General features: G+C 33.1%; 1 protein-coding gene across 1 annotated transcript in view; it reads right to left on the bottom strand.

Moving 5' to 3' along the window:
• Positions 1-23,552, bottom strand: part of LOC132731019 (uncharacterized) — a 47,045-nt gene extending 23,493 nt beyond the window's left edge. Inside the window, exons 1-3 of the mRNA XM_060717119.1 lie at positions 23,285-23,552; positions 6,490-6,813; positions 6,086-6,192 (exon numbers count right to left, since the gene is read on the bottom strand). Of these exons, the coding sequence (XP_060573102.1) occupies positions 6,086-6,192; positions 6,490-6,813; positions 23,285-23,351 (498 nt within the window). The 5' untranslated portion in view covers positions 23,352-23,552. The remainder of the gene's footprint in view (positions 1-6,085; positions 6,193-6,489; positions 6,814-23,284) is intronic.
• Between the last annotated feature and the right edge of the window lie 373 nt (positions 23,553-23,925).

A 23,925-nucleotide genomic window follows, 5' to 3' on the forward strand; every position in this document is an offset into this window, starting at 1 on the left:
ACATTTGCAATACATCCTAATAAAATCAGTCGTGAACTGTCTTCTAGTTGTCCTTCTCTTGATACAGTAAGAACTCAATCCACATGATATTTGTGACCGTCTGCTGTGAAATGGGATGATAGTGACCTACGAAGATCTTCTCGACAATTTCAAAGGACTAAAGCCATGGAGGAATACATGAACGAACGAGCTGCAGTTCACTTGCTAACATTTAAATGTGAAAAGAGAGGGGAGTAAGCCGCAAATAAGAAGAAAGGAAACGTCATTTTAAGATAGATATGAATAGTTTCTTCAGATAATTTTGTTTTCTCTATCTGCTCCATCTTATTTATATAATGTTACTCCACACTTGAGTACTATGTGAACTGATTTTCTAAAAGATTTCACAATAACCTGCTTCTCCACATCTTCATCAGAGCTCCAGTAACACATGCATCGAAACATTGTATAAGACCTGCGCTTGCAAAGGCTATCTCGGATTCCCTAAATCTGATTCGATTGCCTTTAACGGAGCCTATGATATTCACCAGCGATTCTCTTCAATTCAGTTTTTAGAGTGGCGAACTGCATTTGAGACTCTTATCGTGAGAAAGGGAGTCTCAAAACGAGACATAATTTATTATTTGCACAGTGCAAGAAAGGTATTAAATGAACGCTATGAACATCCATTTGTTTAACAAAAGGCATTTAGAGACAAACTTAACAAATGACCAAGAATTGCATCTATTGGATCTATAAATCCACTTGCCCTGATGGAACTGGCCGACTTTCTTGAAAGTTGCTGAGATGTCACTCCTCATGTTCATAATTTGAGCTTACTTGATGATTGAACAAAGAACCTAAAAATATTAAGCAAACTACCAGAATTTATTACAACAAGGTGGAACAGAGAGATCAAAACTTTATCAAAAGTTCAGTCAATCTGTAGACTTAATAGTCAAGGTAGCAAAAGTTATATGCAATCTTCACCATTTGCCCTCAACGCAAAACGAAAGAAGGAAAGAAGAGGTCATATGCTGTCTGAAAACACTTTTACAACCACTGCGAACAAATCATCTATTTATAATAATTGGACACAACGACTATGTGACTATTTTAAAAGAAAGGGTTACTTCATTCAGGCCTGCAACAACCTTAACGCATTAACGATTGAAAGGTAAATATCATTTCTTAAGGATCATGGCAATAGTAATGGTTGCCTCGGAAAGGGTCAAAGGAATCATGAATGTCGGAAGAAGCCGACCTGTAGCGTGTGTAAAGGCGGCTTATGTATGAGGAAAGGTCTAACAAAGAAACATGTGAAGCCGGTAATGATGTTATGATGTCATTCAAGGTTAAGAAAAATGCATCAAGTGATAGACACACTGTGTTGATATCAACAACGGAGCATAAACATTCATGTGAGGTTCTAACATATGCCTTGTTTGATACTCAGAGCGACATAATCTTTATTTATGAAGATACGTCAGCAGCCTAACAAGTTGAAAGAAAACCCATCAAGCTAAGTTTATCAACAATTACGTCACAACAAATAGTCAGTGAAAGTAAGAGGATAACGGGACTAATGGTCCGTGTATTACTTAGAGGTTAATACTTGGTTGATGCTCTCCATTATACGATAATGGCCCGAAGATGTGCATAATGGCCTGAGGACATTATGAACTCAAGGGCCATTATCGCATAATGGCGAGCAGCAACCAAGTATTAACGTCTTTAATACCTATGTCCGAAATACGGCGTTTAGACATCGCCGCTAACCTTTCTAAGAAACGAACATTTGTCAATGTATAATACCTGTCATGTACAGTTTAACCATCTATTTAACTTGGAATACATGACAACATAAAATAAATATAAGGAAATGTTGTTTTATTGTTATTTTTATCGATAAATGCAGTATCCGTCTCTTTACATTTTTGTGAGAATTACATTTAGATCAAGTGTCAGTTATTTATGAAGTTTTGTGCCTTCAATCTTGAACGGTTTCTGAGTCTAAATGCCACCGATCCTACCGTCAATCTTAAATCATTTTTAGAATTTCTGAGGGTCATGTATTGTCTTGCATTTATAAATCTTTAATGTTAAGCTTTGCTGATTGTGATTAATAACTTTTAAAACATTTTGTGTGCAAGTGACTACAGTTCATTCAACGTCAGCAGCCGTCTTGAAAGTCACTGAGAGTTGATTACGTATTTCTGCACGTGCGCTTATTCACTCCCCCATTATGGAAAAATAATGCCGAGTAGCAAGACGGCCAAAATTGCATAATGACCTAGATCTTGCCATAATGGCCCTGAAATACCCTAGATTTTGTTACTATATATAGTAAAATGGGTATAAAGTCAACAGAATAGTGGCTATAATCTGTGCGAACACAAGGGGATTTATTTCAGTTAATCGCATGTTCTAACAAGAGAAACTGCGAAACTTTTGCCATATCTTCAAGAGATATCCAACGAAATACCCGGTACCATCTTTGCGGTCATGTGTTATTGGACTTCTTTTAGGGTATAATTGCCGTAACCTAAAGCACCGAAACGGAAATAACAAGCCTGGAGGACTACCATACGAAGTTCAGGCGACACTCGGTTTGAGTATTGTAGGAAATATGGATCTGCAGATTGAATCTGGTAATGTGAGCGGATTATGTCACCGCGTCTACATTAAGGAACTCCCTCTTTTCACATCAAGGGAAATTATAAGTGAATTTGAATCAGACTTCAAGAATGTATCTAAAGAAGACGTTCAATTTCTTAAACAATTCGAGAAAAACATACGTTATAACAATTACATAAGAGAGAAGATGGCCATTTCGAAATGCCCCCTTCTTTCTGTTATAACAAACCATTCATTCCAGGCAACAAAAGGCTAGCAGATGTTTGTCTACATCATCTGAAACGTAAGCATATGCAAATTTAGATTTTTTTGATGCAGAGTTAGTGTAATCGGAAGCCCCAGGAGGGTCAAACGGTATATCCAACGTCATGGGGTATATCATCCTTAAAAGCCGGATAAGCTGCGTGAAGTATTCTTATGTCCTGCAAAGTATGGCGGTACGTCGCTAAATCAACATCTCTGTACAAGTCCTGATCTGATCTGAATATATCTAGAAGAATGTTTCATTAATTCTTCGATGATAAAAGGAGGACACAACCTTCTTCCATTCCCGAGAATGGGAGAATGATGACACTGACACAAAGTCATACAGCATAGAGAACTAGCGTATACCTTTTTGGTGCAGCATTGCCACATGTATGTGCAAACTATGGCATTGAATGCCTAGCTTAGTCTAAAAAGAAAAATTCTTGTAAGCATCATATTTTGCACAGAGCAATTTATATGTCGATGATGGTTTGACCAGTGTGTAAATGGAAACTGAAGCTATTTAACTTATACAGGATGTGCAGATGCTTTTTGCAAATAATAGTTCTCGTCTGAATATCAAATAGAAAAGGCGTTATTGACTCAATCCAAGTTTATGAACGAGACACAGAGGTAACAAGCAATTATCATAGTATTGCAAGCAATCCATAAGTCCCCTACCGGTTAGAACCCCATCAACATTCTGAAGGGCCATTGGCCATTCACTAATGTTTCAATTTTTCTCTATTTTAAGTAAATTTGTTGAAAAAGTTCTTTAAAAGTGATCATAGGAAACAGTTTTTATGAACAGACAGACAGACGGACTGAAGGACACTCTAAAGTTAATATTTGAAACATCCCTGTTACCAAAATATAACATTTTAAAAGCAAAATTCTTAAAGAGGAGATAACTCTTGAATTAAAGATGCAATTTCATAAAAATTTTCAGCTCTTTTTGACTAATCACAAATATTGTTATATTTGCCATGTTTTAAGCCAATTTGTTGCCGAGGCAACTGATATTTTTTTCAAAATAGGAAGAACAGATAAGACATGCATAATCTCAAGACTGCTATTTACCCATATGTCAAGTTTCATAAAAATATTTCCAGTACTTTTTGAGTTATCACTGGATTCAGTTTATGTGTAAAATTTGCCATATTTTCAGTCTATGTGTTGCCATAGCAACCAGAAATTTCAAAATAGAAAGAACAGAAAAAGACGTGCATAATCTCAAGACTGCCATCTACCCATATGTCAAGTTTCATAAAAATATTTCCAGTACTTTTTGCGTTATCACTGGATCCAGTTTATGTGTAAAATTTGCCATATTTTTAGCCTATTTGTTGCCATAGCAACCAGAATTTTCAACATAGGAAGAAAAGAAAAAGACGTGCATAATCTCCATACTGCCATCTATCCATATACCAAGTTTCATAAAAATATTTTCAGTACTTTTCAAGTTATCGCGGGATCCAGTTTTGTGGACGGACGGACTGACGGACTGACAGACAGACGGACAGACGGACGGACAGACGGACGGACGGACGGACGGACGGAGGGTAAACCTAAAGTCCCCTCCGGTAAACCGGTAGGGGACTAAAAAGGTTAGATTCGGCATTCAAGGGTTTCGCCTTTAAAGGTCACCACCATATCTCGTCTTGAATTAACAGTGGCTGTTCTTTCTGTCAAGACAAGTTTATTTTTGAAAGAAAAATTAGATCTTCCTTTTGCCAGAGAGGTTTTTTTTTATCCGATTCACTGGTAGCCATTGGCTACATTGGTAAAAAATCAAGGAGTTTCCTCATCTTTGTCGCCAATCGGTTCCAGATAATCATCGAGGAAATTGTCGTTTCCCAATGGTTCTATTTGGTATCTGGAAACTGAGCTTCAACTGGTAGATATTGTAATTTAAGCTGTACGATCCTTATACACACAACAGAATCTTTTTTTTTTTTTTTTTTTTTTTAATTTGCAAACTGTTCTCTATGTCAAGCTAGAATCATAAGATTAGCAAAGAATGTTATGGATGTTCATTCTCCATCAGTGGAAGAGAGAATGGACTCGAAAATTGCGCTATTGAGGCTCCTGCAACGAAAGGCGATTAAAAATAAACTTAACATTATGTTCTTCTGAGATACTTTCTCACAATCTAACAGGCTCTACACCTTTGATACATTCTTGTCGACGACTTACTATGGGTTGGGAGGAGACTGAAAGAAGCAGATAAAGGGATTTTGTCAAACATTCTGTGATACTTCCAAAGGGTCCACAAGTCTTATAATCACATACGTGCACCAGACGGTACAACATTATGGAAGATGATTAACGTTAAATCAACTTCGGGCTGACGGTTATTGGATCATTGGGGGTGCCAAATGGTTTCGAACATTATTCTCCAGTATGTCATTTATCGCAAACTAAGACGGCCTGCAGAAACGCAACTATTGGCTGACCTTCCGAAAGATCGAGTACAACCAGCTCCGCTTTTAACCTATTGAGGGATCAACGAGTTCTCATTGACTCATTGAGTTGGATTATGTATAATTTGTCCAAAACGCAAGTCATACTTGTGGTATATGGTAATGCCTTATAGTACTGTAAGAAATATCTTGAGCGCTACAACATCCTGATTTGCTGATTTGATGTGTCTTATTGACTGTGTATAATGCTATACTACAATAGTCATATATTGTTGTAAGCCTTATTCCAGAGGGACACATTAATGTAGCGTTGCACAATTTGATTGAAGTTTGATTCCGATTATATCATTTTCAAATGACAAGAACATCATGTAAGAATTGCAAAATTGTTTAATATGCCAGAACTGAGACTCGATATTGTGTTTTAGTTATTTGTTTAGTTCTTACGGCTTTATGGTTTAAGGTCTGACATTAAACGAAATTTACAATACATCATAATAAAATCAATCACGAACTGGCTCCTAGTTGTTCTGGTGCTACAGCATTTAACAGATCGAATCCGATGAACCAGATGCATCACATATTACGTCTCTGTTACTGGTCTTATTCAAAGTAATGACATTTAAACCTGGAAATATGCCATAAAGAACAAAACGAAAAATAAATGTTCATGCACCCAAGTTGTTGAACAATACATTTTTATTTGTTACTTACGGTACGTATTCATGGATTTGAGTCAATTAAAGTTCAGGAAGAAAGTTTATTTCCATTGTTACTAAAATTGATATAAAAAAACTTACTGACATTTTTATCCATTTAAATGAAACTTCAGTCTCTTGAGATATACAGCCCGATGTCGCCCTTATAGTCCCATTTATTGTATCTTCAAAAAGAAGAGGCTCATAGTCTGTAAATACATATATTAATTAATTAATCCTGGAAAAAATACGATAACAATGTAAGAACAAGCGTGTGCTGGTTCGAACATGTGGTGTTATATTTTTCGTGCTGAAAGCATCCCTAGCCTGTCCCTATATCTAAGAGACAGAAGACATTGGACAATTTCCAAAGAACTCGTTGTAATATATGCTTCCTGACACTACAATGAAGATAATGTTTAAAAGAGTAAGTTTTTTTCTGTGTATTACACATATCAGAACAATTATACGAAAACTAGACATACATTGAATTTATTGATGCTAACCTGTAACCTTTATAACTTCAGAATCGCTGTCAGAACCATCTGAACAAATCAACTTTCTTCCATTGTCTTCCTTGGTTATCTCTATAACTGTCAAATTGAAGATGCCCTGTATATCGTATGTAAACGCGTATTGTCCTTTATAAGCAGGGGTTAAAAAACATTTATGTTGTATACATTTTGCAATTGGTATAACATCGGTTGCACACATCCACAAAATGGCAAATGTGCACTTCTTAAAGTTACAAGTAAGAGTAACATTTCTACCACATTCATATGACATCTCACCAGTCTGTTTACCGGGTTTTTGTATAGAAATATGTCCGCCTGAAATTAAAAGAAAACAAGTTCAAGACAACTAAAACGATTTTTGAGTTTATGCGCGGTTAGTGCGCAAGAAATGAAATAAATGAAACTTACTAGAAAATAATTGTTTTTGTTGCTGTTTTTGTTTTGTTTTTTTGTTGTTGTTTTTTTCTAATATCTGGAATTTTCAATGTCTTTACGATGGGTATATATTGTTTGAACAAAACTACAGTTATATATTTGGGTCAATTAGGGTACAGTGTATTCGTTTTAATTAACTTGTGATTTGTGCCGTTACCTTTTATCGTTTTCAAGTTTACACTAACACTATAACCATGCACCCACTATTCAAATGTCGTTGTCCAATTTTAGTAATGTTTAATCATATGGTAGCGTTGTGATGGTTTACTAAACTTATGCAACAAAAATCGATTGTGGGTAAATCATTTTTTATGATTGTCAGGGGATAACTGATTTATCCGTGATTAAGTGATTTCAGTGATAATTATCAAAACACTTGTTCATGTATAATTTCACACCTTTTCAATGAAGAGAAAACTTTTTAAAATGTTCACCATGTGGTATCTCGCATTTTTATATTTGCTTGGAATTTGTCATCACTAGGCCTCTTAACATAAATTACTTCTTTTTCACTGAAAAGTGAATGGTCTTAACTTAATTATCTGTAACATGTTTTGAGCTTAATATATGTGTTACGTTTGAATTCGATAGATAACGAAGCAAATAGTGGATCTTCCTGTAAATTGCGAAAAAAATGACAGATGAATTAAAAAGATACCCTGGAAGACTTGAAGCCTTGAAACAACTCCTAGAAGCCCAACATCAACCGATCGATTGTATTCAATGTGATATTGATCAAAACTATGAGTCTTTAGTGTAAGCTATGCCTTTCCTAAAATCTTACTGGAATAAAGACCTTTCAAATTACACAAAATAATAATTAAAAATACTTGTGAACAAATGGGTAAATGCTGGAAGGTCAAAAATCTGATTTTCTATTCCTAGAATACAAACGAGCAAAACAAAGTTTTCGTAAAATGCACCGGAAGCAGGTTCAACCATTCATGGAGGAGAAGATTGCTTAATTCGAAATATTTGCAGAGCTTAATCAAGATTACTTCCGGCGAACGGAAAATTCCAAGCGAAATGGTAATAGTACCAAAGCCGGCTGTAAACTTGAATTTGAAGGTATAGTTTATCATGACCCTATCAATGGAAGCTTAGATTATGATAAATTTGCATATAAGGCGCTTGTTTTAAGGTCTCCATAAATCAGGAACTAGACTTACTGGCAAGTGTGTGTTTTGGCGACCATTTAAATCTTATCACTTATGAAGTAATTTCATAAAATGGTAAATTAAAAATAGGTTATAGATTTTTGCATGATATTCCAATGTATCTCCCCTCTTTATGTTTGTTTATCTATACATATGTTGTATTGTGATACTATTGAGATTTTGTGTTTATTCATTTCATATATAAGTGTTATATGTTTTGTAATTATGTATTGATAGTTGCTGTGTTGGGGTGTAAATGTTGTAAGTAAATGTTGTGTATTATGCATGCCGCTCTCCACTGATGTCAGTAATAAAGAATCTAAGTCTTCTTTTATGCTATGTCACGTACGTGTAAATCAGTAAGCCACAATAAATAAAGTACATCGTTTCACGTAAAAATGACTTCCATTGCTTATTTTCATTTTATGATGTTCTAGTAGTACCCTGAATTCTACTGTCGCTAGGCTAGTAAATAAAAGAACTAATAAGAACAAAAACAACTTTTTGGGTTTTTAAGTTATGTACATATCTATATTTCTAAGCATTATGTTATCAAATTTCAACCTTTTAAATCGTAGATATCAGACTTGGTTTCATAACGATAAACGATTATACATTATATTTTTAACACAGGCATTTCACTGATATGTGATTTATTGTTTGGTTATTTATTGACATCTGTTCCTTTTATACATGTACTCCGTCTGTAAAAATGGATAAGCATAGTCAACATTATTAAAGCATTTTTCAATAATATATTTCCGTTCCTATCATGCTTTCTTTCTCATACGATGATAAAATAAATTTTCCCACACACTAATGTGGCAGTGGTAAGGTTTGCTATTTATTTTAACCTACTCCTCTTAATATTATGATTATACGTAAAATATTAGACTATTCATAAGCAACGTCATCATAATTATGCAACTCAACTCAGACGCCAAAGTGGTGTGACTCAAACTTGATGGATGTATAGATCTATCAATAAATAATAAAAACAATCACATTAATTACACCTCTATATACCTATAAATGTAAACTCCCAGACATTCGCCTTATACATGTTCAAATCGAATATCTCCTGATAAAACATTTCCACAGGTGATATTTGTTGTATCATGTTCGGGCACATTTAAATTATATAAATCTCCGCGGTTTTCAGTATTGTACAAATTAACTTCCCTGGAACAATTCTTGCTTTAGTAACCATTAAGCGCCCACTTGTTCTAATGCTGTTATAAGATACAAGTGTTCCTTTTGACGATTTTATTTACATAACTTTGTAGTTTTAAGGTTCATAGGTAGATAATAAAATAGATAAGGTGGAACTGGCATAATAATATACAAGTTCTCGGGTTGACAATATCCATTATCGCCGTAACAGCCACGTGTTATGTATGTACAACTGGTATGCTTTAAGTGTGATTTTAACAGATAAACTAGAAATGTGTCGTCACGCCACAGATGTCCCGCATGCAGCCAGAATTTTAAATGTTATGACATTTAGTTCCAAATTTGTTTGTACAAACTATTTTTTTTCATTTTAAGGTCAAAGCCCCCCTTAAAAGTATTCAATGTTTACACAAACCATTTTTATACAAGGTTCAATGCACTGAAACTATTCAGTGTTAACCTTTTGTAAATTGCATATTTGTAGCCAAAATAATGACTACATACATTTCAACAAAAGTATGAGTGCTGAAACTTAAAAATCAAAATTTTTCCAACGTTCAAGAGAGATAACTTTGTCCAAAATCATTGAACCACGACCAAATTCAAAATTGAACTGCCTTTTCCTTAGATGTATCTATAAGTCAAATTTGAGTTGAATGTGTACAACCATTGAGGAGACAATGAACGAAAACTAAAAATTTCTTATTTTTTTCAAGAGTTTAAGAGGGATAACTTTGTCAGCTATCATCAAATCATGACCAAATTCGAACTTGACAAGTGTATTCTTATGACATATCCATATGTTACATTTGCTTCCTGACACTACAATGAAGATAATGTTCAAAAGAGTTGGATTTTTTTTCTGTGTATGACAAATATCAGAAAAATTATATGAAAACTAGACAAACATTGAATTTATTGATGCTAACCTGTAACTTTTATAACTTCAGAATCGCTGTCAGAACCATCTGAACAAATTAACTTCCTTCAGTTGTCTTCCTTGGTTATCTCTATAACTGTCAAATTGAAGATGCCCTGTATATCGTATGTAAACGTGTATTGTCCTTCATAAGCAGGGGTTAAAAAACATTTATGTTGTATACATTTTGCAATTGGTATAACATCGGTTGCATGTATCCATGAAATGGCAAATGTGCTCTTCTTAAAGTTACAAGTAAGAGTAACATTTCTACCACATTCGTATAGCATCTCACCAGTCTTATTATTGGGTTTTTGTATAAAAATATTTCCGCCTGAAATTAAAGGAAAACAAATACAAAACAACTTAAACGTTTTGAGAGTTTATCAATTAGTTTAAAAAAAGTTAGTTAAGAATAGTTTAATTAGCGAAACTAAACAGAAAATGAGTCATCAAAAAATCCTAATGATAAGTATATACATGTATATAAATAATGTACTGTTTACTTTGATATCTATATATTTACCTAATTTAAGTGAACTTTAATTGATATATTGGAATTAATTAAGTAAACAACCCATACCATTTAATTACCCTTTGTTTTCATGTTAATTTTTTTAGCGTAGGTTAGACCAAAAAACCGCATCCGTTCTGTTTATTTTTACAATTGTGTAGTGTGTTCTTATCTGAAATTTGACGTAAAAGGGCCGAAAAGATGCGATTGATAAACTACAGCCATTAAGTTACGGTGTTTGTGATTTGTACCGTATCTCTTGCCTTTGCAAGTTTGTGCGGATGATCGCACTCACACTACATAAATTATGCACCCTCTATTTCAATGTGCTTGTTCATTATTAGCAAATATTAATCATGTGGACAGCGTTTAAATACTAAAACAACAATAATCAATTGTAAAAAAGCATATATTTTATGCTTGTTATTTCATAACTTATTTTTCCGTGAACATTATCTTTCTGCATTATTCCACGGTGAAATTATCAAAACATAATTTCACTATATTTCAATGAAGAGACTTCTTTTTAGAATGTTCGCCATGTGGTATCTCACTTTTATTTTTGTTTACAATTCAAACATAATTAGGCCTCTGAAGAGCAAACAAAGTTGAAATGGTACGTAAGCTAAATAACAAACGTAAACGAAAAGATATAATTTACTTCAATTATTTCAATTTACATGCACTAAATATCGTCTCTTATAGTTAGTTTGTGGCTGCATTCATAATGTAATTCTTAATGTAATTACTAACATCAGCCAGAAAAATAATAAGTTCGTAAAACAGCTTTCCAAACAATTCCATGGTTTCCAAATTTCTAAGTCGCTGCCTGAATGTATGCACATCTGTCAACAATGATTTATTGTCTGTAACAATCTTGGAATAATTTTCCTTTCTGTTGATTGTGTGTAAAATCATCCATTCAAATTAAATCCCTCCTAATCAAACACACTATGTTCTTTCCTCGTGTCAAATTTACATCTTTAAAATGGCGGACGACCTGTTGCCCAATATATAGCCCCGTCCGATGCCACGGATAATGTAACCTTTTTATCTTCCAGACTGTCCGTTTTATTTATTCTAACAATCGATCATTAGTGCTTTGTAGAAGCACATTTGTGTTGGGACACATTTGTCTCACGAGGTGTGACCGATGTGTTCGTAAACATTCATATTTGCGACAAGTTGGAAATGAGGCGGATGTATTCGACACACAATAGAAAGGACACTCGAAGCACGTTTGTCTCACATTCTTCCATAAAATTCTACTTAAAAACTGTTCTAGCTAGTACATTGCAATTGTCCGAAAAGGCGGATATAAAAATTGTTCTTGGTTTTCTGTATTTTCTGTTATACCGTTTTTATGTCACTTCCGGTCAATCAGAAACTTCCTGCCTCTGCATTGGTGCCATATATTAACTCAAATAATTTCCCTGTTCAGCATGTTACAGTGAAAGTTTCTACCAGTGCAGTATCAAGAACCCAAACGCATATGCAGCAAGTCCATTCTAATCGTTATTAATTGTACGACGTTTCTTTTTGATGATCAAAGTTTTTTTTAAATGATTAAAGATATATTCTAAACAACAACAAGGTAGTATCTACTGTTGCATAAAGGGGATATATGATTTTCTTACTTATTTATTACGTGTGCACGCGATAGCTATTACGTGGCCACGCGATACTAAAACGTACGCACGCGATAGCTATAACGTTCTAAAGGGATACTTTTACGTTAGCAAACGGAAATGTATTCCGCATTTGGACCCTGGACGGGCTTCCTCGCATGTATAGTTCGACGCCCCGAGTAAATGTCGAACCTACAGCGGTTAGAGACAAGTGTTTGTTTTTAATCACTCGGTCACAGAGGCCCCTATATGATCTAAGGAAGAAAATGAGAAGACAATCCACGTATTTAGTGTTTATCAGAATGTATATATAAAAATGTATCGCCATTTTCCGTGAATTGCTGCTCTCAGATTCGCCATTGAAAAAGCACCTACAACGTGCATTAGTTCCTAAATGAATCCGGGTAATGCCATTATTATGATATCGGGCCTCGCAGAATCCGACGAGACGCGACATTCCGACGAGACACGAAGCGAGACACGATTTTGTAACACGAGATCTCGCAATGTCGAAGTATCCTGTACCACAAGATTACATGGTAAAATACCGTGCTTCCATTTCATGTTTTAACGGAATTTCGCTTTTCGTGTCTCTAGTTAATAGACGTCTAAATTTAAGCTGTTATCTGTTTAAATTTCATCATGGATATGTTTTTGACATTTTGGTAGAAAAAATGCGGACAAAGTTTGTATTTGATAAAGGGAATTTCAATTTTAGAATGGGTAGTTCTTCCACGTCACAGCAGTGTGATTTTAAAGTGATTTTACAAATGTGACGCTAGAAATTTTCTTAGATGATACATGACCCCTATTTTTCTCATCATTTTATATCAGTTTATCATAACTCTTTAAATTTAGATAAGGATTTGATCGCTAAAATTGGACTAGCTATGTTTTTAGCACTTTTTATATAGAAAATAATGGGAAAACTATTTAGCGGTATATGGCCTCAAAGGATTGTCTTGTCTCGAGTCGACGTACGAGATGCGAAGCGAGACGAGAATCCGGCGAGATGCAAAACGAGTCACGATATTGTATCGTTCAAAAATCGCCGGATTACTGTGTTACGTTTGGACTCAAGTAACATTTTTTTGTCTCCCTGAACCGCGATGCACGATGGTACAATAGTCAAAGCGCGATGAAAACACGATAGCATGATGATGAAACAACGATGGCAGAATTGTGAAAACACGATGATGCGACGACACAATGGTGAAAAACATATCACGTTTTCATCAACATGCCATCGCAGTTTCATTATCGTACCATTGTATTTTCACCATCGTAACATCGTGTTTTCATCATTGTGTCTTGGTTGTATCACCATCGTACCATCGTTGTTTCACGTTCGTACCATCGTGTTTTTACAATCGTACCATTGCGCCATCGCGCTTTCAGCATGGTAACATCGGGTACGTGAACGGGATTCCGTATGTTTCATTGTACGCCTTCAGGTTCAGTCAATCAAATTTCTTGAATTAGAGATATTAGAATAAATAGTTCCACTGTAGTTTTTAGGTTTAAGATTATATAAAAAAGCATAAGCAAACCTATTGATTTTTACACTTTACATGAGGTAAAACGGCGAACCTTTAAATAATTGTGCCGTGTGAAAATATGTTACAAATAATTCATAAAAATGACATGAGACAAATGTGTTTTCTTGTCCCTTAAAAAAACATGAGACAAATGTGCCTTCTTGTCCCTTAAAATACTTGATCGGAGCACATTTGTCACACAAATGTATTTTATTGGGTAGACATTTGAGGTCCCATTTGTCTCATGTGAGACAAATGCGACCGCATCGGTCTTACGTAAGATAAATGTGCTCCGAGACAAATGTGCTCCTACAGTGCTTTCTGTTTAAAATGATTAATATCATCACAATCTTATATTGTTTTTAATTTTCTTTTAGCTCTAGTCGTCTTGTATTTATAAGAAATTTGTCTAAAAGTGAGGCTACCAGTGGAGAAAACAGATTTTAATATTCAAGTAAATATTGAAGAAAAGTCATTTGCCTTTGCATTTAAGCATAAAAACCAAAACTGTTTGTTTCTGGTCTAAGATAAAATTTTATTTCATCTCAACTTCAAATTGCGTTTAGAAGCTCACTCGATGAAATAAAATATTATCTTACACAAAAACAAACGACTATCCTCTATGTATTCAAAATTGAAATGAATGTTTTCATAAACTGGGGAGACCTGACTGAAAAATCATATTTGATTTGGGGAGGAGGGCGTTTTTGTTGTTTTTATGTTTTTTTTTATTTTTCCGTATTTTTTTAAAAAGAGAACATAGTTGGCATTATTTTCACTGAATTGTTGATAAGATAAGAGATATGATATCTTCAAGTACTTCAACGAACCTAAATGTATTACTCGTCTGCAACAAGCTATATCCTCAATCGCAACTACTCGGCCCTTTCCGTCAGTCTTCGGATAAGGACCTCGAACACAATAGTATGAATACATAGAACGGATTTCATTTCCTAAGAAGTTATTATTAGGTAAAATTTCCCCATTTTTATTGATTTATTTAGCTTGGATAGTTAGGCATCATAGGAAATTTACCTTAACTGTTTTAATTTTCAATAAAATTTGATGGGATTTTCTTAATTTAGGCAATTAGATGTATTTGTTACTTAATATTATAAAATTATGTTGCTTTACTAATTTTGTTTCATTGCCTAGGAGGTTGTAATCAGGTAAAATTACCCACATTTTAAATGATTTAGTGTGGAAACTCTAGTCTACATAGTTAGGCATGATAGGAAGTTAGCCATAATTTTTTTAATTATCAATGACATTTGTTGGGAAATTCTTATTTTAATCAATAGATATGCTTGTTAAGTAATATAATAGCTTTATGTTGCACTTATGACTTTGTTTCATTTCCTAGGAGATTATAATTTGGTAAAAATACCCCATTTTTAGTGATGTAGTGTATTTTCTTGGAGAATAAGGCATCTTAGGGAATTTGCCAATTTCTTTTTAAAATTTGCAATGAAATTTGTTCTGATTTTCTTATTTAATTCAATTAGATATGTCTGTTAATTAATATAATAGATTTATGTTATATGAAGAACTCTGTATCATTTCCTAAGAGGATAAAATAAGGTAAAATTACACGTTGTATGGTGTTTTGTTTATTTCGATTGAGTTATCTAATCCATTACTTTTCTTGAGGTGTTAAGTATTATTCTTTTTTCAGTGAATTTATCTACTGTACCTTTCAAACATGAAATTGTTATTGTAGGAAAATTAAAATTACCATCAATTGAAATTGTACAGGTGGCAAGGGATATTAGTATACAAACTGGGTACCAATTAAACTGTTTTTATAAATTTACATAAATACATACTAGGTGGTATTTAAGTAAGAGATATTATACTTAGAATTCTATCAGTTATGAGGCTTATAACTTATTTGAGGGAAGTTAGACAAGTGTCTTGGGACTACAGCATACCTAGCGTCCTAGTCGAGGACAGTTTTTATACATGTAGATTTATATGATTATATATGTGTAGGTTATATATTTTTAAGTTAACTGAGGGAGACAGGGGCATATTACGGATATCTTATGGGGGTATTATTTTAAGTAATGAATATGGTTAGATTAACCTTAAAAGGGATATTAGAAAAATACAGAATATGAATATAAAAGAGAGCTATACATGTATATCAATGCAAGGTATATTATTGACCTTGTATAATATCAAAAGGTATTTATTTTTAAACAAGTTAACACTGAAAGGGGTGGGGGACGAAGGATTGATACTTTTAAAAGAGTGCTAAAATAATAATTATAAATGTTTTTATTATACATATTAGGAATATTACTATATCATTGTTTTCGTTTTGTTTGATTGGTCTGGTTGATTTCATCGAAATTTAGCTTGGGTGAATTTGATATAAAATAAGAATATTATTTGGACCCTCATTAAGCTTAAACAACAACAAAATACCAGTTGTCCAGTGCTCTGGTTGCTAAACTCAGAGTAAATAGTTACCTACTTCATATAGACCTAACTGGACCAGTATCTTTCTCTGTGGTTCTCTCTTTGTGTTAGGGTTAGCTTTAAATTAATTTGATTTAGACAATTTCAAATCCATTTTAAAGCATTGGTCATAAGTCTATTTTTAACTGTATAATTCAGAATATAATACTTGTAGATTGATAATAAAGATGTGAGCAAAATTACAAAGTTGTTTTTCTTTCAAAATAAATATAAATACTTTTAAAACACAGATCGAACATGGGTATCGTAGCCAAAATAAACCTGGCTCGTGTCATTGTTGTCTAAATTATTTGTTGAGTTGAGAAAACGTTTTGTAACATTTTGATATCAAAGTTAATGTTGTATAATAACGCATACGTACTTAATCAGTTAAAAGAAAGTACATAGATTGTGTTTCAACAGAATTTGTCCGCGGGTATAGATGGAAAATAAGCTATTTTCGCGAAAATAAGATCGTGGCTACGAAAATAACATTTATGAAAAAGTGCATTTATCTGTTTAAATAATTATGTTAGTTATATATTTATGCATTCTATGAATGATTTTACAGCACATTAAAATTTCGGAACCAAACAAATATTTTTAAAAGTGAAATTTGAGCTAGAAATACCATTGTACGAAAATAGCTCAAATTGCCGTTAAAATAAGATCGGGTTTACGAAAATAAGATTTATTTTTGATATAATGTATTAAAAACGTATTTTTGTAATGAAATATTAGACTTTTGTTCGGTAAATATGGTAAATATCCCAGATAGTATAGAAAGAACGCTTTTCAAGGCAATTTGAGCCATTTTCGTACGTATGTATTTTCGGCTCAAACTGCACTTTTTTTAGATATTTTTTGGGTTCTGAAATCTTATTTTGCTGTAAAATGCATCAATATATAATTAACAAAATTATTTTAACAGATATATGCACTATATCAAAAATAAATCTTATTTTCGTAGCCGCGATCTTATTTTCGCGAAAATAGCTTATTTATTTCGTTTGTCCGCCATTTTGAAAAACGGCCGAAGGATACAAGCCGCTTTAAATCGCGTTATTTATATTGATGGCGATTGTTGATTACAACAAATCATTAAATATGAATATTAGAATTTAGGACAAGTTATTAGACTTTTATTCTTTAAAATAGATGTGTATTTTTTATGAATGACAAGTTTTACATTTGTAGTACCCTTTCGGGTAATTTGACCTAGTTTTCGGAGAAATTGGCCATTTTCAACTACAGTTTAAAATTAGTTATAGCCCATTTAGAAATTAAACAATGGACAAGAAACAAAGTTTTAACACCCCTGACAAGTTTTAAAAGCATTTATTTTCTTGAATTTAATACTTTTAGAATCTTGCAGGTTTTTTCAAAATGCCCTACGAAAGATGCAAAATTTTGCGAATTAGCTCAATTTCACGTATATATTCTGAACAAAATAAATACTGTCAGAATATTCAAATACATGCACCGAAATAATTGTTCTATGCTGAAGATTTATACCAATTTTCAAAGCGCTAAATTTGTAAACAAAGTGACGGCATGTATAAACCGTGGTAATATTACGCGGCGACACCGTAACAGACATTAGATGTCAAATATATACATTCGTTTAACATTATCTCTGTTTCTGCCACTTGGTAGAACTGCTTTCAAACCGTATTGTTTCCGAGGTTATTATAGATAATAGCCGAGAAAGTTCCAAATGGCTATATCCTATGTTATCTCATTTAAATTTGAAAATGATGTGATTTAATCTAAAAGAAAGTTTAGCTGATTAATAGAGCAGAACTTTAAAATAAAATATCAAATCTGTAAAGGTAGTCGGTAACAGGGTTTTAGTAATCATTAAGCGCCGACTTGTTCCAATGTTATTATAAAATTCAAGTGATGTGATTTATATAATTGTAGCTTTAAAGTTTATCGCATAATAATATACCAGCTCTATGATTTTCTTTAAACGCCACATTTCCTTGTTGATCTTGTTTATCATATTTTTTGAAAACATCCATTATCGCCGTAACTTTGTTAATACAATATATATCGACAATAGACGCAACGCTTTGAAATGATAATGCACCTTGAAACTGAAAAAGTTTGTTTGTACCCATAGATTAGATGGGAGAACCCATATTTGCCGAGTTTTAGAAAACATCTATTTAAGAAAAGAAAGCATTAGCCTTACTTGTAGTCAAATTTAATCTTGCACATATAGTTAATAATGTAGTTATCGCTAATCTCTGCCAAATCATTTTGTACCTTTCTATTCTCACAACTTATGCTAAATGCACATAAATTCTAATTTCCTTTACAACGAAAACGAAAATGAAAATATTTCTATGAATTTTTCGTGAGTCATATTCTTAAATAATACAAAACATTGAATGTTTTCGTGTCGGTTGACATAAAAGGCATAAATGCTTTACGTTATTCTACACCATTTGCAGATGACGTAATCAAAAAGCCGGCTAAGGTCATGACCCGGATTATTGACACGAGACGGTAAAGTATAAACACTTCCATCGAGGCGGATGGCAATTGATATTTATTGAAAACGGTGAACTATTGTCGAGTTTAAGAATGTCATAATAGATTTGATAGGGATAATGAGAAAGAGTATTACCGATTGTCCTTGCAGGGGAGAAAATGAGATAATACATCGATAAACACTTTCCAAACTAGCAGACGACAAACTATTGTTATCTGCGTGTCTCACTGTATAAATCGTATGTAAAATGGTCTGACATATGGTATGTTTAACAGTTAATTTAAATACTTTGGTGTCAAAAGATGTGTTGCAAAGCTTTCCATTGGTGTAATAAAATAAAATCGAACATCACAAGAAACTAGCGGTTTAGAAACGGCTTAATTTACATTGTTTTAGCATTAGAGATTATCAGATATCGATTTTACTCAAAGATAAGGGAAACAATTCGTAATTTTTCACCATAATAGAAAGAGCATATCTGATTTGTACGAGAGGGCGTAGTGTTTTGATGTTCTTCCTCTTTTGTATCATAGTCAAACATAAAATCAAGTTCCCTGTTGTCACAATATGAAACCCAAGAAAAAAAGTAACCAAATGAACGAGCATCTAAATATGAAATTTCTGTCGCTTTCCTTTTCTCTGCCGTCACAATATGTAAACAACAGCAAAAATGAGCCAATCAATGGACTTGCTCTGGAGTGCGGGTAACTAATACCTGCACTCCAGTTAACTGTGCATGTATATGTATACGATTTAACTCGACACATTTTCAACAGAAAAGTCCCCAAACTATGATACAAGAGTGTATTGTCGGTTTGTGGTTGGCAAATTTACATCAACACTTCTGAAAAACATCCGAGTCTGTTCAGATCATTTTGTTAGCGGTAATTGTTGTCATTTTATTAGTTTTAATTAATTTCCGTTTCAAAGACAGTGCAATTGAGGATTTGTGTGCATCCTTGAAATTTAAGTTGATAAACATGTTTGTTGACAAGTTGAGAAAAATTATGTTTATTATGTAAATATTTTACAGCTTGGCTAGAATCAAGTCGGACTCCTTCAGCAACTTTTGGATTCTGTATTATTTCAGCTAAAATGATTTTAATCTGCATTATAAGAATTGAATTTGATAAAGTAAATATATTAAAAATGTAACACTTTATTTTAACAGGGAGAAAAGCAGCTTTATATGAAAAAGAGAGTCCTCCTAACTGGGCACCTACAGTCAAAATGGGGTCAAAACAGTTAACATCACCATATTTTGCCACTGGTCTCTTTCAACGACGTAAAGATAGAAACAGAAAAGCCGATGCAACCAGGACCTTGCTTAGTATTTCACAGAATTGTGAAGAACTGTTTCAAGAGGACTCTACAACTAACCAAGGCACAGTATGCCAAACTGATCTTACATATGTAGGAATAACAGTAATGCAAAGCAGAATATCTTATTTACAATAAAACAACAATCAGGAATTATCAGACCAATTGTCATATGAAACTCCATAAAGTATGGAGTCTGTGAATAAATGATGAAGAGGTTAACCATTTTACAGGATTTACATATTTTCTGTGCAATGTTTCAATTCTTAGAAGCAAACACTATAAAGCGTCTTTAAGCATATTTATGTTACGTTTCAATAGATATCGAAGCAAATAGTCAAATTCATATAAATTGGAAAAGAATGGTGAATTTAAAAGATACTCTGAAAGACTTAAAGGCTCAGAACAACTCATAGAAGCCCGATTTTAACCGATTATAAGCAATGGTGAAATTAATAAACAATGTGTGATTATTGTGTCGGCCATGAAAATAACATCAAACGAATTAATTACAAAAAAAGCTTCAATCTTTCCCTAAACCTTTCTGGAAGAAAGACAAATCTACACAATGCTGGTAAAAATACTCGTGAACAAGAGCCACCGCCGGGCGGGGGCAACGCTCGACTTTTTACTTTTTCTAAACGCAAACATAGAAAGGTTTGAACATATCTTAACATTTCCTTTTTATAAATTAATTTGGTCTGTCTTGTCACATTAGTTTTATTTATCTATTTTGTATATATGCATATGAATAGAAACACGCAATTCTATAAATAGTAACAAGCAATTCTATAAAAAGCAACACGCAATTCTATGAATAGTAACACGCAATTCTATAAATAGAAACACGCAATTCTAAAAATAGAACACGCAATTCTAATAATAGAAACACGCAATTCTAAAAATAAAACACGCAATTCTATAAATAGAACACGCAATTCTAATAATAGAAACACACAATTTCTATAAATAGTAACACGCAATTTTTAAAAATAGAAACACGCAATTATAAAAAGAGTAACACGCAATTTCTAAAAATAGTAACATGCAATTATAAAAATAGAAACACACAATTTCTAGAAATAGTAACACGCAATTTCTAAAAATAGGAACACTCAATTCTAAAAATAGAAACACGCAATTCTGTAAATAGAAACAAGCAATTCTATAAATAGAAACACGCAATTCTATAAATAGTAACACGCAATTTCTAAAAATAGTAACATGCAATTGTAAAAATAGAAACACGCAATTCTATAAATAGAAATAAGTAATTCTATAAATAGAATAACGCAATTCTAAAAATAGAAACACGCAATTCTATAAATAGAAACACGCAATTTTATAAACAGAAACACGCAATTCTATAAATAGAAACAAGCAATTCTATAAATAGTAACACGCAATTCTATAAATAGAAACACGCAATTCTAAAAATAGAAACACGCAATTCTATAAATAGTAACACGCAATTCTATAAATAGTAACACGCAATTCTAAAAATAGTAACACGCAATTCTATAGATAGAAACACACAATTCTAAAAATAGAAACACGCAATTCTAAAAATAGAAACACGCAATTTCTAAAAAATAGTAACACGCAATTTCTGAAATTAGAAACACGGAATTGTAAAAATAGAAACACGCAATTATATAAATAGAAATTAGCAATTCTATAAATAGAATCACGCAATTCTAAAAATAGAAACACGCAATTCTAAAAATATAAACACGCAATTCTATAAATAGTAACATGCAATTCTATAAATAGAAACACGCAAATCTATAAATAGTTACACGCAATTCTAAAAATAGAAACATGCAATATACGTTGTTGTTGTTGATGATGATGATGATGATGATGATGATGTTGTTGATGATGATGATGATGATGATGATGATGATGATATGTATAAATATAAATATACACACACACACCAATAAATATATAATTATGGTCATTAAATGCACAAATCTGAGAAAATTCAGTAATTTAACCTTCAAGGTCAAGGTCATTAAAGAGCCCAAGCAAATTTGGGTTTGATAAACAACAATGTTCTGTTACAATATGAAGTTGATCCCTTCAATAATAGCAAAGTTACAGTCAGTTACAGCCAAAACAATGAAAAATTAAATAATTTAACCTTCAAAGGCAATGTCATTAATGAATGAAGGTCAAGGTCTTCCGGTATATTTTTAAGAGTTATCTTTGAAGATTATTATGTTCAAGTTTGAAGACAATCCATTCAAAAATAACAAAGTTACAGCCAATAACAGCATGAACAAGCAAAAATTGGACTTTTAACCTTGAAGGTCAAGGTCATTTATGGATGAAGGTCAATGTTAGTGTGGTCTACTTGTCCCAAGGGTTGTTGTGGCCAAGTATGAAGACAATACACCAAGAAATAAAAAAGTTATGATCTAGGTACAAGTTTGCGGACGGGAACGGCAACGGCAACGCCGACCCGACTATAACAATACTCAGTACCTCTACTTTTTTCAAAAAAGAAAAAGTCGAGCTAAAAAAATGGATGCATGCTGGATGACCAAGAGTCTCTTTTCCTAGTGTACAAACGAGCAAAACAAACTTTTCGTAGAGTGCACCGAAAGCAGGTTAGTCATTCATGGAAAAGTAGATCACTGAATTCAAAACATCTGCAGAACTGAATCAAGACTCTGTTCAGATCGAATATCGCCTTATGAATAAAATTTCCACAGTTGATATTTTATATCATCCGTAGGCACAAAAATTATACAAAGCTCGGCGGTATCAAGTATTGTACAAATTAACATCCCTGGAATAATTCTAGCTTAAGTTATCATTAGGCGCCCACTTGTTCCAATGTTATTATAAAATTCAAGTGTTGCCTTTGACGATGTGATTTATATAGTTGTAGTTTTAAAGTTTATCGAGGTGAAAGTGACATAATATTATACCAGCTCTAGGGTTTGCATTGAACGCCCATTTCCTTGTTGACCTCGTTTATCATATTTTTTGACAATTACCTTATTGTGAATGATAATGCGCCATGAAACTGCAAAAGTTTGTTTGTACCCATAGATTAGATGGGAGAACCCATATTTGTCGAGTTTCAGAAAACATCTATTTACGAAAAAAAAAAAAGCATTAGCCTTACCTGTAGTCAAATTTAATCTTGCACATATAGTTAATAATGTAGTTATCACTAATCTCTGCCAAATCATTTTGTACCTTTCTATTCTCACAACTTATGCCTAATGCACATAAATTCTAATTTCCTTTACAACGAAAACGAAAATGAAAATATTTCTATGAATTTTTCGTGAGTCATATTCTTAAATAATACAAAACGTTGGGTTGACTGCTTTACGTTATTGATTTAACCACAGGAGATTGACATTCTATCAATAATTGAAAAATATAAGCAAATAGATCTAATTGAGAAATAACGACAAATGTACCCGTCTAAACTATAAATAAACACAAGGAATACAACGCCTTTTGCACACTCGATGCACATTTTATCTAATTACACGCGTGGAAAATCAATATCAACAAACTTTTATCATAGTTTGGGGACCTTTCTGTTGAAAATGTGTCCGAGTTAAATCGTATACATATACATGCACCGTGCGTTAACTGGGGTGCAGGTATTAGTTATCCGCATTCAAGAGCATGCCCATTGATTGGCTAATTTTTGCTGGGGTACTTATTGTGACGACAGAGACAGGGAATCGACAGAAATGTCATATTTAGATGCTCGTTCATTGGTTACTTTTCTCCGGGGTTTCATATTGT

Source organism: Ruditapes philippinarum, unplaced genomic scaffold, assembly GCF_026571515.1.
Source record: "Ruditapes philippinarum isolate M1 unplaced genomic scaffold, ASM2657151v2 ctg2919_1_1_1_1, whole genome shotgun sequence".
NCBI lineage: Eukaryota > Metazoa > Mollusca > Bivalvia > Venerida > Veneridae > Ruditapes > Ruditapes philippinarum.